This window comes from Adelges cooleyi, unplaced genomic scaffold, assembly GCF_023614345.1.
Source record: "Adelges cooleyi isolate 19-005CV unplaced genomic scaffold, UGA_ACOO_1.1 ACOO_flye_CR_arks_rails_tigmint_CR_PRNA_2, whole genome shotgun sequence".
In the NCBI taxonomy this organism is placed as follows: Eukaryota; Metazoa; Arthropoda; class Insecta; order Hemiptera; family Adelgidae; genus Adelges; species Adelges cooleyi.
In genome coordinates, this window is record NW_026095860.1 from 7,027,434 (window position 1) to 7,046,494 (window position 19,061).

The 19,061-nt window shown below is 32.6% G+C and overlaps 1 protein-coding gene across 1 annotated transcript in view; it reads right to left on the reverse strand.

Moving 5' to 3' along the window:
• LOC126833381 (cytoplasmic polyadenylation element-binding protein 2) overlaps positions 1 to 19,061 on the reverse strand; it is a 78,489-nt gene that overhangs the window by 17,478 nt on the left and 41,950 nt on the right. The window contains exon 4 of the mRNA XM_050564678.1: positions 9,877 to 9,921. Coding sequence (XP_050420635.1) covers positions 9,877 to 9,921 — 45 coding nt within the window. The remainder of the gene's footprint in view (positions 1 to 9,876; positions 9,922 to 19,061) is intronic.

The following is a 19,061-nucleotide window of genomic DNA, read 5'->3' on the forward strand; positions in this document are numbered from 1 at the left end:
ATTTTGATCAGGTCATAAGACTAAAGTTAATTGTGGGTATTTAAATGTGTGGTAAAATTGGAATAAATTAAAAAACATATCTATAAAGAGTAAAAACATAAATTTGGTATTATATGCTTATTGCATAAACTCAACTATGGTTTTTATTAAAACTAAACCTCAATTACGGATAACGCAAGTTCAAGACTTTGGGTGGCGATATCGATTAGCCGTTAAACGTTCTACATTCAAAACTGTGTTATATAATCAAATATGAACTACTCCTATGGTCGCTGAAAAGTACGCGTTTTCAATAATAGGATAAGTATAATACAAGAGGTATAACACTATACTTCTGTACAATATAAGTTCCTTAAAAATTTGAAATTCGGTAAATTGTGTAATAATTTAACACTTAACAGTGAATTTATTCATCTAGTAAATAGTTCTATAAATATAAATATTTTACACCATTAGATTGACTAAATGATAGATGATCGTTTCAGAATGTCGCTCAGATAATTTTAAGAAAACCAAAATATGTCAGATTTTTATACTTGTATAATATATAATGAAATGACCGAAGATTTTTGACGTTTGGAACGTCGTACGAAAACGTCAAATAAATAGTTGCCATTGGAAATAGACAATAATTGTCTTTGGTTTAAAGTAAAATGGTGTTTTTAATTTGAAGGCGTGAAAACTTTACACAAGGCTGTTGTCGTTTATTATTATAATATGAAATAAAGGAAACGTGTCACCGTTAACAAAAAAACAAGTAAGAATAAAAGAACAATATTTTTTTCATTATTCGATAACGAAATTGAACAAAACTCTTGAGAATCAATAACAACGTGGCAAATAGCATTGGCTTAAACAACAAACCGACGGCTCCGAAGAAGTTAGACGGGCAAGACGTGACGTAAAACAAACTAAGGCCTTTAAGTAAATACTAACATTATTGGTTTGCAACGGAAAAACAATTGTGAGAATATTTTTATTTCGAGTTTATTTGTCCAAAAATTGATGTATACAATCGCTGTAGAGCGGATAGCATCGAGTATGCACCGTGACAAAATGAACACACTTAAATGTTTGCAAGATAATAATAAAAAAAAAAAGGTTTAAAATCATATTATCGTATTTTTCCCGGACTCGTTCTAAATGTTTAACCAACGGGTATAAATCAACTACGCTTAATGACTGAGTTTCAGTCAAACGCAAACGGACGGCAGAATGATATATTGCAATTTGCATGTACTCTAAAAGGATGGGCGTGGCAGATTTGGAATGTATACGGATTAAAAAACAATAAATAAAACTCTATTTGAGTTGTATACAAACAGTTTTTCATCCGAGAGGAAAAATATATTAATCGAATTGCCAAAAGGGAGGGACAACCCGTTTTTCTTTATATACATTTTTTTCAAAGTCCAAACTTCCGATAATCGTACGCCTACGGTCGATTTGCCCGTGATGAAATCGGTAAAACGTAGTGGTGATTTTTAAAAAAATGTTTCCACTATAAACAACGCCGTGTTATATTATCTTTAAGTATTATGTTATCACGAAAAACAACTATTTTCTCCGCGAAAAAACATTCAATTATGGTCATGTTAGTAGCATTATTCCCCTATTTCCCCCTCTCCAACCCCACCACATCCCTCTCCATCCTCTTTTCTTCCTTTTACAGTCAAATACAATGTGATGGGCGTTTTGAGCGTGTGTCTGCGCACAACGCCTGACCGCTGTAGCAAAAAACCGATTCTCCCTCCCTCCTTCCCATCGCTGAACACCTGTATACATATGTAATATAACAAACGTGGCCATTTCCTAACCATGACGTGACATATCCTAGCAAATATCGGATTGACCCCACAGGATAAAATAGGCTCACATATTTACGTTAAAACCAAATTTGAATTGTTCCATTTCGAAGTGCATCAGAGCTTTCGCTTGTTGTTTATTATACGTTAATCGTTATTATCACAGCCACAGTCGCATGTTGTTTGTAGAAAAATTTAACAACAATTGCGTTCGTGTTATTTGCATGAGGATTATATCATTATTACTACAAACCGCACACAGGCGAGCCGCTTGCTATGTAATTGAATCGACGGCGACTCTAATTAAATATAATGCATTACCGCAAGAAAATATTATAATAACCGCACAGACATTCCGCACACGTCCATGGAACGTATTAACCACCATCGTGTGTATACTTTACGCTTAGTATTATATAGTATACTTTTACTGCTATACTTTTGCCAAACCGTGGGTCGTTGTAGAGAAAAAAACAACTTTCAACAGATAATATTCGAGGATGTGCGGGTCACATCTAGTTCACCCCGCTGAAGCATGATGAATTTTCCTTTATATATATATATACAGCAAATAGACACAACCTGCTGTAGCGAATGTATATATACATTTCTTTTGCCCGCCCCGGTAATGGCAAGCACGACGTGACGGCAACGGAAACGCCCAAAATTTGCCCAAGATTCGCCTAACCGAAACGTTAGAAGGGTGGAGGTGCAAAGAGAGAAACAGCTCTTCCATTTACACTATACACACAGTAGTATACAGTTTAGTTTTTTTAAATTTTGTTTATCACACTGAAACGCGCGTCGACGCGACGGTCTGGCGTACAATTTTCATTCGATCACAGTACAAAATACATTGCGAATTATCCCAGTATTAACTTGATTTTAATGGGTTAAAACTTTCTAGAATATTATAAAGAGAATTGTAGTATATAGATGCCAAAGTTTAATTATGATCAATAAAAAAAAACTATAGAACCCCGTTTTATAAATGAAAGCGTATAACGGTATAAAATGTTTATTCTTCCAGTATAAAAATAAACACTGCATGTAGCATATACCTATTGGGTACTTATTGGGTCAACGAAGATTTGACAGATGTATGTATGATTACATACAAAAAATGTATACCTACAACACTCAGCACATACCACCGAAGCTGTTGTCACTGTAGCAGCATTGTTAAGCAAAAAGATTCAATGTTTTTAACTGTTATTCAGATAAAAATAAATCTTTTATTCAACGATAGTAAATACAATTTATTCAATCAGCAAGAAACGACCATTTATTTAAAAAACTACATTCACTACGTTAAGTTAATTTCATAAATTATTAATTTCTTCGACGCATTTACGAATGATAGGTACACTCAATGCCAATAGGAAAGACCAATTTTTGATAGAATTTTGCTTAATTTGACTTACAGAGAGAAAAATGTTGTAACGTTTGAACCAAAAAAACTAATTATCCGTAATCCAGACTTCACACAGATTCACAAGTCATTAAAAATGTATTGTTTCGAAAGAAAACAGTCTACTTTGATCTGTATCTATGTATCAGGTAAACTATAAATTTAATCGCATTAATGATAAAAATAGACGCATACTTTGTTTATAATGCTTGTAAATAAATTATACCACGATAACAGGAAGAACAAAACAGAAATGGTAGTAATATTCTGAAAACGAGTGGTACTAAACAAAATTCTCGGTATTTCTTATACAAATTGATTTTAAAATACAATTCTTATAACATATCTAATATTTTATGTTATCTATAGTCTTTCCAGTTTACATTAATATATTTTTAAAATTAAACGAATAATTCTTTAACTGTACTTCTGTGATTTGATCTTTTGAAGTCTTAAATAAGATAGGTACATTACAATATATTATTTTAAAAAATTAACATTTAAAACTAATAAATACAGTCTAAATCTAAAAGAAAAGTATCTAGTAGTTCTAAAGTTCTAATAGAATTAAAAAAAAAATATGATAGATTTCAACAGATCTGCTGTTTTTGAACAGTTGGTAAATCTGGAGTGAATTGACGTTATGCAATTTTTCTTACTTCTTTAACCAAACACGAATTTCGAGTTTATAGTTTGAGAATAAATAATTAACGATTAAATTAAAGTTTTTCAATAAAAAAAATGCATACACGAATAGCAAGACCCATTAAAATGTATACAGTTTTAACGGCTCTAAAGACGGACAACGGACTTTATTACTTTAGAACCACATTAAACTCGAATAAATTGCCTACGGCTTAAACGTTTAAAGCTTTCGGCGAACGCTTTTCAATACTTAAAGTTAATTATTATAGTTGGTGGCACGCGAGTTTTGAAATTAAAAAACAGCACACGGTCGAATATATTTTCGAAAACTTTCACAACGCGTTTTCTCCTTCTCGTTGTATACACAAGGATTTTCTTATTCCTGGAAAACCGCTTTTACCGTTACGAGCTTCGAGTGTGATGCACTACCGCTTGTAAGTATACAGACGACGTGTTCTAGTGGCCTCGTTTTTGCAGGGCGAGGGTGGGAGACCTTCCCGTACGGTAAAAGCTATTTTGGTAAAGTAATCGTTTGAATTGTTCAGAAGCCACGACCCGCTCTACTCACCCTCGCAATGTAATAATAATAATAATAATAATAATAATAATAATAGTAATATTATACTAATATATCACACTCTATCTTCGTTTAACTGCGTGAATTATTGTGACTTAACCGCCTGAGCCGTCCAAGTGGTGGCGTACAAGTCTATATAATAAATACATTTATATTTGCTCAGACTGCCGCCGAGGCGGTACATGATAATATACACAGGACTGGATGATAATATCAACAACAACCGCGATTCGGAATAATAACACGTTTTATTAAAATATATATATATATATATATACAAACATAATTCAAATAGCGTTGACATTATTATCGTATGCGGAAAGGCGAGCATCATAAACAAACACAATAACACAAGAGAGTTAAAAAAAATGATCTATACACGTTTTTTAACGCATAAAAATTTGGTTCTTCGTTACAATCTAGAATAGGTACCCCTCCGACGCCAATACGAGTGTAAAAAAAAAAATCAATATTGCTAATTGTGAGTGTGTGTGTGTGTGTAATGTAATATACGAGAAAAAAACTGGTGTTTTTTTCCCCCAGGTAAACAGGAACGACTAATGACATTGGTGTCAGTGCGTTTGTTTAGTATACGGAGTTGACGTTGGTATCAAATTAATTGGAATAATTTCACCGGGGCAGACAATAATAATGAAAAGGTGGGCAACGAGCGACGAAGAGGTCACAGCCCCTCGCTCGCTTAACAACAACCGACGACGCTTTTCCCATTGCAATGTTTAGATAAACGTTGTGAAAATAAGGCCCGGCCGGTGCGAATTACACACACACACACCGTGTCCTAGCTGTGGGACAACACCGCCAATGGCCGACACCAGTGAATGTTTTAATATTATTCAATTTCAGTCCATCCCGACACCACGATAATACGCCTTTGTTGTTGTTTTAATTTTGTTTTTTGTATTGCCTGTATGATACACACATAATGTATGCTACTACTGTTTATACCAAATAACGAAAAATATAGGTATACATTACACGCCACTAATCGCTATGTAAACTATAAATATGTTGATAGTTTCATACCTGTTTGTTCGCTTTGAGTTCTGCTTTCGCGAAAAAAAACGACGGTAAATATTTAAATTCAACGCATTTGGTTCATCACGTTTGGAAACATCAACAATAATATTTTCAAACCGCAAATTAAAAAATATACTGTATACCGCAAGACTTATAAAAAAAACCACTTTTAACGAAAAGAAACCGACATTTATTAACATATTTTTTACACTATGGCACTTTTTGTCAACCACGTATTATATTATTTTAAATATAAAATTAAACAACGTTAAAGGCTAATTGTTTCCCAAATTTAGGCTTTGATTCTTATACAGTACGCATGTAATAAAAACATGTATTTTAATGTTAAAGTCTGTTTAAAAATTAAATTTGCTATGGTAGCTGATACTGTATTGCTAAATATTACAATTTAACTGGCATATCAATTAGCGTCAACGGCGCATGGCAATTACTGCGTCCAGAAAAATAATACAGAAGAATAAATGAAATACAATTGCTTTAATTCAACATGGGGTTTCAATTTTACGGTTAATTCCGAGAGTTAATTTCGTTTTTGAAAATGACAAACGATGCGGCGGTTTTAAATGAATGCACGAAATTACTGCAGTATACGTGCGCACTCGAATGCAGAGGCGGAAAGGAATAAGAAAAAAAACCCTAAGCAATCAATTAATTTCCAAACGGTCGACTAACCACTTTGACCGTAACCAACTAGCAAAATGGCAAACATTCAAATGGGTTACACTCGGGGAGGAAGAAAAGGAGCGACGGTGCTTTTCATTTGATTTGCATATTTCGAATAAACCGAATCCAGAATTGTATAATACTGGAGAAAAAAGGGATGCTTTCAGTAGAAGCTAGTAAATAAGCGCCGGTTCGTTATGAAATCGGGTAGATCGTTGAAATCCTGTGGGTCAAGGAAGAGTAAAACTGTCGAGCGGAAAAATGAATAATGCATGGGCGGTAAGATTTTCCAGATTTATACGTTTTTTATACAGAATTATATTAAGGAGAAAATATTTTGCCTGTATCTAGTGATTAATTGGCAAAACCATTTATATAGTAGTCACACGACGACGACCCGACAGCATGGCACATTTATCTATCTATCTATCTACGATGTACATAGATAGCGTTATCAACGTGGAAAACATGGACGACACGAACGCAATAATTTTATGTCGGTTATGTTTCCCCAATTATTAGACAGCATATGGGGGTTTATTCTAAGAGAATGTATACAATATACATAGTACAAAATATAATATACATAAATATGTTTATACGTTTATATATTCATTTAACATGCAAAATATATATTACCAAATCTGTGAAGCGTTGGATCTAAACGTAGCATTTATACTTATGTGGTCGGTTGATTAGAAAAATTTGCGGATAAAAAATAAAACAACGCATATTTTATTTCTCAGAACGGATATGAAACATTGAGATATATTTCTAAGTACTCAACCAACCGCACTCCACCTTCCGTCCAAAATTTTAAATTCTAATTCCTTTAAAAGTAATTATTCGAAACCAATTAACTAGTTATCGACCAGTCAACATCTCAAGCAAATTATTCTTATTTTAATACATTCATATTAATATTATACATAATGAATTATATAAATAGTTTTATTAGTCCTGTTCATGTTTTTATTATACCTATTTATTGAGTAATAAAAAGTAATACATCTAGTGCAGTGTCGCGGTGAAATCATTAAATGAACCTTATGAAAAAGCATTCAAATATTCACAACATCAAAAAATAATATATTTTAAATATCATTCCACGCATAGTTAGTGTAGAAACGCTTGAAAAAAATTATGAATATTTTACACCTTACGAGTAATTGAAAAATTATTCAAAAACCAACTCGAAACTCAATAAAAAAAGCGTACTTCTCGTTAAGTAAATCGTTCTAACTGCAAATACCCGAAATACTTTCAACAAATTTGGCCCAACATCATTTGTTCGTATGTAAAGTAGTTTTAGTACAAAGTATTAAACAAAATATAACGCGTTACCATTTCAAATTTAGTATGGAACAGTCCATTGTACGTCGATTGTGTATGTGCTAATAACATAAGGTAATAACATATTAAAGAAGTTTCTTGTTTTTAATAATATTGAATTAATTCATGATGTAAGTTATTGCAAAAAGTTCAATTATATATGTACTGATTTTATTGATACATTGTTGATGCGTTTTACAACGGTTTGCTACATGCAATAACAATGTATACGCAGACTTATTTACCTTAATTCACGTGAGAAATATTATATTGTATTATATTACTATTGGTATAAGTTATTCGTTTAACCTTGTACGGCAAATGACGACATCGTTTTATGTAATGTATATCAAATGTTTAAAAAAAATTGGTGAAGAGCAATGGCGATAGTCACTCGGTCAACTGCGAACAATTGTGTTAAAAACAATTATGATGCTTTTAATTTTAAACTCGGATAAATGATCGCCACCTAAACGTAAACCCTGGCAATATTATTAGTTATTTAAACACAGCGCAGTTTGATAGATAGAAATAATGAAAACTTTTTTATCGCGACACCCAGAGGATAAAAACCCAAGACGTTCTCCCATGACCCACGAACCAGTATTGGTTCGTGGGTCGAAACCGTGCCTTATCAGTGCATGCGATCACTCAACTCTCACTGGATTTAAGATTGATTTTTTACGAAATCTCTGAAAAACCGAATTCAGTAAATTACTTGAGTACAAATCGTCTTGTGCACGGCTCAGCTTACTTATATTACTACTATTTATTTCTACAATCTTATCTCGGAGATTTTTTTCATTTAATTTCATAAATATTTGTGTTCTAAAATGGAAGTTGCCCGTGGACAATTTAAATTATTACAATTAATAAAAAAAAACTTTTTACGTTTTGTTTTACAGGTAAAACAAAAAAATAATGATTATAAATAAACAGAGATACCAGTTATGTTTATCTGTAATTTCCAATGAAAATGTATTATTTAAATTAAACAGTTTTCCATGATATTATTTCAGTACATTAATTATTTTTCCAATTTCATAACAAATGAATAAATCAAGTGACACAAATATTAAGTACAGCAATACCGTTGAACTAAAACAATATGGCTTTTGGGGATTCGCGGGCCTGTGACAAAAATGTTTTTTTTTATCTATAGAGGACAGATTATAAATGTAATATAGTTTATTAAAACGACTAGGTCGATAAAGTTAGTAGACTCATTTTATTTAGTGGTATGATAATGTTTGCTTTTAAAAGCATTGTGTATAAAGCACTATATATACCAACAGTAAAATATAATGATAATATTTCATGTTTATATTAAAGTATGACCTTAAGTGATAATCAGTACTAAAACGTTGTACTACATTGGCTTGAGCTTTTAAAATATTTTATCTAATATTTTGTCTCCTAATAAAGACCCTACTGGTCGCTTTACAACTATGAGAACAACAAAATAGCGGACAACTTTTTGTAAAATGGTCACGTTTGTCGCAAATGTCCATTAAATTATTCAACCTGGAAGAAATCAAATATTTAACTTATAAAGGATGTACAACTATTTGAAGATGAATTACTTGTATGGGTAAAATATTATAATGTAATTGAAATTATAATATTTAAAGGCATGTTTTATTGCACGTTTTTATTGAGTTCAATTTTTACGGCCTATAATAAAAAAATAAATTACACAATCCGTAGACGACACATACAATGATCCAATCTAAACGTCTTTTACAAACTAATTAAGTTTTAGTCATCTCATCGCGTGTAAACGATGCCCACGATTTACCAGTATAACAGGCGGTAATGATCGAGTACAAAAGATTATCAAGAAATAATTGATATGACTATAATAATAGTAGTATAATAATTTAATAGTAATTAAGCAAGTCTACGCAAAAAAATATCTATTTAATAACGTTTGTAAACGTTTCTCGGGTCTACAGTATTTATCCTTCAGAATGCTATTAAAAAAAAACAGTTATTGTATTTTAATTTGAAGGTAAACTACGAGTAAAAAATATTGTGAAGAAACTATTTTAAATACATATTAAAGCTTTGTTACATAGATTTTTTGTTTGCGATATATTTCATCTAACGTTCCTATAATAATATTAGTAATTAACTAAATTCTTTGGATTGCTGACTAAAGTTTTAGAAGAAAAAACACAACGGGTATTTCTATCAAAATAAATAAATAATATTCATAACGCTTTGAGCAACTGGCAAATTTTGTAGTCAAAGTTAAATTTATATTGTTACTAGGTATACAAATAAAGTTAATTATAAAATTGACAGGATTATTTCGGCGTTAAATACTATAAAAGCGTCATGCGTAAGCCGTAATACGGTAATAATAGAAATTAAGTGCTTACCGTGTAGATGTGCTAGAGAATGCAAGGTGTTCGAGTTGATGAAACCTGAAAATAATACGATAACGATTAGTATTTAATACATATTTAATTAATCCTATTTTAATACTTAGAATTAATTTTAACATATGTTGTTATTCGTTAAGAACAAATACAACGAGTTTGACAATTGGCATACAGTTTTATTACAAAACATGTAGTTATTAAAAAAAAATGTGTAGAATGCAAGGTATATACACAAAAAAAATGTAAGGTGGTTATAAAGGGTGTCTCAAAAAGAACGCCGGATTTAAATCTGCTATAAATTAAATTTATTTCTCTTAAAAAAACATAACAAATATATTATTCTCTTCAGGAGAAGTTTAGGTTTAACAGTGAAAAACAATATCGGGCATATGACCGGGGGGGGGGGGGTCATATAGGGGGGGGCCCCCTACTAGCCCTACAGGCGGTTATTCTTTACATAAAATTTATCATTACTCGATCACACATTGCCCCATCAAGTTCGTTGAGAACACGACGAATTTCTTGCTTAAGTTTCAAGACATTTCGGATTTTGTTCTGGTAAACTCGTGACTCAGTGTATCCCCATAAGAAAAAAATCACGCGGCGTCAAGTCGCAGGATCGAGGTGGGTAGCTTTGGTGTCCACGCAACGAAATTAGTCTGTCCGGGAACTTCTCACGCAGCAGAACGATTGTTTCTCTTGAAGTGTGACAAGTTGCGCCGTCTTCTTGAAACCATACATTTTCGACGTTCATTTGGTCCAAACGAGGCCAAAGAAAATTACTGAGCATAGCACGGTAACGAACAAAGTCCGAAATATCTTGGAACTTAAGCAAGAAATTCGTCGTGTCCACAACGAATTTGATGGGGCAATGTGTGATCGAGTGATGGTAAATTGTATGGAAAAAAAATCGCCTGTAGGTCATATGGCCGATATTTTTTTTCACTATTAAACCTAAACTTCTCCTGAAGAGAATGATATATTTGTTATGTTTTTTAAGAAAAAAAAATTCAATTTATAGCAGATTTAAATCCGGCGTTCTTTTTGAGACACCCTTTATATTATGTTTAAGTAAAGGTAATTGTATTATTAAAAATAATTTTAATAGGTAATTTATATTATAAAGCCTTATATTGTATTATATTACTTTATAGTAATTGATGACCTGAATTTAAACAAAAATTAAGTCAGCCGTAAAAAAACAAAATTCAATGACTATTTTCACTAAAAAAAAATAGGTTCCAATTATTTTTTTATCTATATAATATAAATTAAGTTAAATTTAAATCTTGTTTTTCTTTAGCGAGTTAAGGCTTGTCTACCAAATCAAGTTTTGTCAGAACAAGAAAAAAGCGAGAAACGCAGCGATCTTGATCTAGTTTTTGGAATCAAAATAGGTACTGACTTGGAGAGCGTTTATGTGCAAAAATATGTCTTTAAAACGAAACAATATTATATGTGTACACTATGAAACGAGTCGGAATTTTTGTGTAGCTTCGAAAAACAAAATAATTAAAATTAATATAAATTATATTGCATTTATTCAAGACTACGATACGTGTGAAATAATTTTAGATTTCATCAATTAATTAAGGCAACGCGAACAAAGTATTTAAATTTGCTTATTTAAGCGCATTCGTCTGGTGTTGTTTGTAATTACACTATGTAGTTCAGAGAAAAAATAATTTAATAAACACTAGCGCAAACAAAAACTCAAAATATAAAAACTTGTACAAGAGGAAACTAGAAATCAACAAAACATCTGATCGCCACAAGATTGTCAAGTTGCTGGTTAAAGACATTGAACGAAAACGTAGTATGTTGTCTGATGTAACTATTAAAAATCACTGATTCGTTTCAGATATGTCACAGAGAAAGTTTTCTAACGCTTTATACGGACGACGTCGTGTGACATGTTTTTTGTTTGATTGGAAACAATGATGACGGCTAAGTTTCTAAGAAGACTATTTACAAAATAAATCTATCTAAATGTCCGAAGAACATAGTCGGAAAAGCTGTCATTCAATTATTTTTGTTACTAGAAAAAAAAATCGCACCACAGTTAAGAATAATTATGCAATAAACGCTATGCGCAATTTGGCCACTTTAATATTAATTTTTTTTTAGTTATCTTGCCATGCATCACAAACGTTTGCGCGTGCACAACGATAACATATGAGGTGCAGTGCATCAGTAATTTTTGTTAGTAGCGTTTCGGTTTTGAATACCTACAATAATAATGGTGGCGGATGATACATGTGCATTGGACGCGAATAAGCCTGCTTATGAAGCACTTTATCTGTATGTATTGTAATACATGAAATACACTCAAGTGCGTCTTTCATCATAGCTTTTAGTTATGTTACATTACTATGTTGTAAAAGCATGTTAAAAGCATTTTCAATGGGTCGTTTGTATCGGCACAATAATACCGCCATTAGCATCTAAGACCCTGGGCTTCTGTCTGTTGCCTCAATCATACACGGTACATTTGATCGCTAGATAGATGCGATGATGATGAACTGAATTCGAAAAGGCTTTATATCCATTTCCTTTTATTATTAACACTATTCAATATTTCTTTTCGCTCATCCTTCCGGTGTACAGCGCATTATCATAATATTATTATGAACCGTAACTAGGTATGTTTTATTTTTCGTTTTCTAACAGAAAATAATGATAATTGATTATAACTGCTAAAAAATATCCCATTAACGATTCGAAAGAAGCCGAACCGATCTTTGATAAAATATTATCTAACCATCGGGTTTTCATGTTAAACACTTGTTATCTGGGTGAAGGTGATTAATACACAACTGACAACACACATACAATTCAACGTCAGCGGCGCCGGTGCGTTAAATTAACGAGTTATTTACGATAATTGCGCTGTAATGTAATCTGACACACTATCATTTACCCAACAGTTTGAACGGGCACACCGCAATGTGTATAATATTCTATTTCAATGGCATAAGTGTTTTAATCGTAATCTTGTTAACAAAATTGTTATTTTACGAACTTTTATAGACATTACAAGCGTTTAGTGATATACTACTATTAGATATGACATATCCTAATTATTATTATGATATATGGTATCTAATTTGATGTGTATAGTAATTAATGTGTCAAATTTCTATTAACAATTAATTGTTACTTGATAAACACAGGATTACCGTTCGCTGTAAACGATAAAAAAACTTTTGGAATTATTGTGAAAGCATAGGCAAACCGCCGACGGCCATTCGAATATCGAGATAAACCATAGAATTAGGCGTCGAGTAAACATCAGTGTGTTTCCATTGTTTTTAATTTTTTGGACATAAATAATATTCTATTTCAAAATGTACAAAATGATTGTTATACTCGGGCATGCGAACAATAACAGTAAATATATGTACATAGGAGTAGGTACAAATAGAAGACCTCGGCACGACAATATACCGTGACAATTACGGATAATGATAATTAATTGGTAGTGTATGCGCGACGACGACGGTATTCAATCAGCGGTATTAAATTTGAAACGCTTAAAAGACCAAAATTAAAAAAAGAAAAAAAATAGAAATTGAGATACTCTCAAGTACTATTAGGTAACGTTGGCGATAATGTCTTGTGCGAGTGTATGCGAGAGAATATTATACCTTCAATTTCACTTGCATAACGTTATGACGTGCACGGTTGACCTTGCATCATACCCATGCCCTTGGCCGCTACTCCGCAATCAACGGTTTCGGATTTTTGCGCTTTAAACAAACGTCGAATGCGACACAGTACGTTAAAAAAATTTTAAGTAAACCGTACATTATACGACACAACATGTTATATTATTATTAAGCCAACTCGTCACGTGTTAACGCGTGAGCATGAAAAATGTCCATTGTATTCATTTGGACCACAATAATAGGCAGCAGTGTGTTTTTCCGGCATTCAGTATATTATGTTGTTTTTCAATTAAGAAGGAAAATAATTTGACACGAGTTATAGGAGATCCAAGTAGGTTAAATTTTGCAAAACCTATCTGCACCCAGCCAATGTTTGATAGATTTATAGAGTAAGCAACAATACCCCATTGATACTAGGTAGAAAGACAGTTAACTGCATTATTCCACTGGAAAAATAATGACTTTTTGTTAAATTGTTGTTAGTTTGTTCGAGTTTTTTATCATACTAAATTAGATAAAAAATCGATTGATGAAAAATAGGGTTGAGGTGTAATCTTAGTACAAAATAATACAAAGTTTTGAAAAATAAATGTACAAGCCAAGAAAACATTTTTTACCGACTTATTTTCAATGTAAATATTATATATGTTAATTACTCCAACAAATGTCAACACAGTACTTTTTTTTTTATGAAAATTGATTCTTAAATCTCATTAATTCCGCTAACAGTACATAATAAAACTTTTTATAGTTAACATTGATGGCTGATGAGAAACGTTGAGGCCATCCGCCATACCGTACCACGGACGGACGTTTATTTTGAAAAACGGCGGATACACGTGACAAATCTGGCATAAAATTATAGATTTTTCCGATGCACAAAAACTATGCACGCGAGTCTATTATTTCAAAACGCATTCGTCTCCATCGGAATACGTTGCGTGTTGTTAATATAAATTAAAAAATGGTTCAATGTGTCAAACAGATAATACTGTCAAGACAGATATATGTATACAAAATAATATACCATACGTTACTCTGTAAACATAGACAGATATACACACAAAAGATAACAGTATAATGTATTACAATACGAGTAATTAATGTTTCCTCGGATATCTATAAGACACACTATAAACTCTTCAGGCCGTCACGACCGGGGTCCACTTTGTCGACAAAATGAATATTTTAGGATTTATAAATACAAGCATATTCAAAAACAGGTATTACGGATCCCTGTGTTCCAATTTGATTTTTTATGGTAATATTTAAACTGAAGATATAAATTATCCGAGCACTTCACCGAATAATAGCGACTCTAGTCTCTACGCATAAATTGTTACAGTTAATGATCCGGGGAAAAATTAAAATACATATTATAACAACGTTTTTTAAGTGCGGTCGGTAATTAACCAGTTTTGAAATATGATTATAATTAGTTAACGCCGTTCCGAGGTAAAACGAAATATAATTTTAACGATAATTAATAATGATTATTACGAGGTTTTCCCCGATGGAAGAGCGGCGGCGGATTTATGAAAACTCGTGTTAACACGTAAAATTGAAATTCGAAACTTTATTTACCCGGTAAATGGTTAATGGTAACGGTTATTTGATTTGCACAACAGCTGTAGTAAAACAATATGCCCCCTCTAAAATTTTTTTTTAAAAACAAATTAATAAAAAATAATCGACGGCGGTCGCACGCGATTATATTACGGACGGTGCACAATTCATGTGAACATCCTCTTATCCATCTATTATTTTCAATTACTACATCATTGTTGTTGCGTTATCGCTGTATGTATAATTCACATAATATCGGATGGAATGGAGTTGGCCAACACCAGTAGTATGGCAAGAAAAAACAAAAACATTTCCAGAATAAAACCACCGGTCGATAACGACTCGTATTATCAACAGCAGCTGTTGCTGTTATTGGCCATTATCACTCAACGCCGTTACGATATCAGTCGGCCTATTAACTCGGCACAGGCTTTTTTATATATACAAATAATAATACACAATTATTGTCGGGAACGTACGTTGTGGCGCACAGGCAAAGGGTATATTATTGTGTGGTTTTTTTTAATAGTGCGATACCCCGCATAAACATTGAGCGTACGTCACTGGGTTTAATGAATTCGTTTAATATAAATAGAACAACTAAAGTGGAACCCTATCAACAGCGTTGCGAAATGACGGTTTGAAAACAGTTTGTTAATTGTATTATTATTCATTCAGTTCGCTTTTCAATAACACCTACTCCAAATGTTTGATCCGTCGAAAAGGAGCACACAAATTAACATCCAATTCCTAGGACACAACAAACCTAACGAGACAAATCAATTGTTCTACCTAGACTTGTATGGTCGGCACCATATCTTGTCACTGGTATTATTAAAAGTATTCGACGTTTGTGGAAGTTAAGCTGACCACCTAACTGTATCGATTACGATGCTATTATTAAATATATTTTGTTGGCGACATAACAACGTGCTTTTAAAACTATAGTTTTCGTTGGCAACACTCAAAAAAGTTATCGACTACGACGGCACGTGCTGACAAACTCTTACTCGCCCTGATGAACTGTATCGCTCGAGTTTAAACGGGTACACAATACATATTTTGTTAGAATGCTGTTACTCAAATACCTATTATTACTATTATTTATAATACGATTATTACCTCTTTGGAACATATTTAAGTTCCACGCGGCCGGAGCGTGCGGATACACCATCCCCAGTTCGCCCTGCACCGGTACCATATTGCGGTTAGTACCGCCGCCTACACCGCCGTCCATCGATGGACCGGTGGGACCGCCGTGGAGGTACGACGCTCGGAACATGCTCACGAGAATTATTTTTTTTTCTTTAGCAAAAAATAAAAAACAACACGCAGACTTGACTGGTTAATATACGCGGCGCAACACAAACGCACTTACGGCATGACGGTAAAAAAAAAATATATTCAAATGTCCGAAGTAGAAGAAAAAATAAAAATAAAATTGTATTCGTTCTACAAACTAATATACATGTATATAAAATACGTTTGACGAATAAAATATTATTATTATTATTATATATAGTTAAAAAAAAAAAAAATAATAATAATAATAATAAGACTTTTGAGGTTAAAACAACGGCGGCGCACGCGCGCGCACTAAACGACGGTACGGGCACACTCACACACACGGTTAGGTTACGCAAACACTCGAACGGTATTCGACGGCATGCAAATCGACATTGGGCACCCGAAGTGCGGCTTGTAATATGTGTAGTGCAGTACCCGGCGACTACGATTGGGAAAGCCGCCGCTGCCACCGCCCCACTACAGTTGTTTTTCTGTAATGCAAGTGACGTAGACACATCAGACGGCAGTTATATAGTAGAGTGGTGTTGACACGTTTGTCCCACTGCCATCATGCGGACTGCGGTCGCCACCACCACCGCGGCCGCGGGCCGCTGACGGATATAACGATAATAATAATCATAGTAACGATTATTATGATGATTATTATTATCATTATTGTTCCATGATAACGCGCGTATGTAAGTGTCGCGTTAGCGAGGTCGCGCTTGTTGTCATAATAATAATTATAAATATTATCACAGACGGCGGTCGGTTGCGGCTCAGTGATATTTGTTATTATGGGGGGCGTTGACGGGGTCCACCCTGTATGTTTTACACATGTTACGATGATGATATCATGCCGTTAGACATTTAACGAAGAATACAATGATGATGATAATATAATTATAATAATAATAATAACAATATTTCTATAGATCTATAGTCGCGCAAACTAACTAGGATTTAAAATGTTTTAGGGCCCAAGACAATTTAACAAGAACAAACCCCCCAATATTCCATCCCAGATATATAAATATATATGTCTAATATTGATCGGTAGACTCCAATAATATATGAGCCCTGGAGACGCGCCCTCTCTAAATCCGAGCGTGGGCGCTAACAGGCACAGCAAAATCTCAGGGGGCTGAAGCTTCCAAGTATATGTATACACGGGGTAGGTAATTCATGTCAAATCGTATCTCGTTAACTGTAATATCTCGAATTCATCTGAAATGTTTTTACACTTAATATTTATAAAAAGGATGTTTCTAGAAATATACTGATAGCAATTCACAGAAAGGTAATTTTGAAATTTCCGTTACTTAGCGTTGTCAAGCCAACTCAATGGGGAGGTAAAAACCTACGTTTTGATGTGTACTATCATATATATATATATTTATATTTTATATTACCTAGTTATTTTGTTTTTAAAATTTAAATCGAATTTTTTTGAGTTTGTAGTATTAGTACAATTATTTTCATCCAATTAATTACAATTTTGAAAAATGTGTCCCCTCACCTAAGACCCGAGTAATTAATTAAAATCTGCCACTGGATACATTCCGCTTAGTTAATTTAATTGTTGTCAATAATAATTATTAACCGCTATGGATTAATACTATAACCGGATGATGCATCACATAATAAGTAATATAGTATAATAGTAATAGGTTTTCGTGTTTTCGCGAAACAATATTATAGAACAGCCATATTTTCTACACTTTTCATTTGCACTATCAATTAATGGAAACGAAACTACAGTTCTTGTCATGTTATTCAAATTTACTATCTAATCCGAAATTTTTTTTTTTAGGTAATAGCCGTCGCAGTCACATTATATTTATTTGTTTTTTTTTTGTACTAATTATAACATTGAATAAGCTTTCCAGAACAACGCACAACTGTTTTTTAACTTTTTGTCGAATCGAATACAAATTTATTTTGAGTATTATACGAAATACGCCTCTTCATTATTGACAGCCCGAAATATAAAATATGTTCTCAACGAGCGAAAGTGTAAAATTGCAAAATAAACGTCACTAATTTCCAATTCATCAGGATCAAAAGTATTAAAAAGTTTATTAAATCATTATGGCATTATGATAAGTGTTTTTTTGATTATAGATAATTAGAACAAAGCCTTAAACAAACATATTTAATGGTATTAAAACATATTTCGTTTTCTGGCATCAGTAATATACATTAACAATTATAAAATAATAAAGAATAAACACAAATTGTAAGAAAATTTTATATAAAATGATAATTTTTTGCTTTACCTTTTTAATTAATGTTTGTAAAGCACGTAACCACAATAGTAATACTTAAAAGAATTACTAATAATAAAAAAACCTTGATAAATAATGTATGGTCGTTGCCATTTGATTACGAGTTCATCGCAATTAAAGCGACGCCATCAACAAATTTTAAGTGACCTAGAATAAATAATATTTCAATAACGAACAAGAACAGTTCAATTAAACGGTATTTGAATAAGCTATCATTGTTTTTGATACGCACGATAAAGTTTCAATAAGTATTAATATAAAACTCTTGCCATCCATACAAAATATTGATTAAAAATCATAATAAATATGTATACAGAAAGTCCAAACGGGCAAAGTTAAAATGGCGAGACAAAAGTGATGAAACACGCTTTAA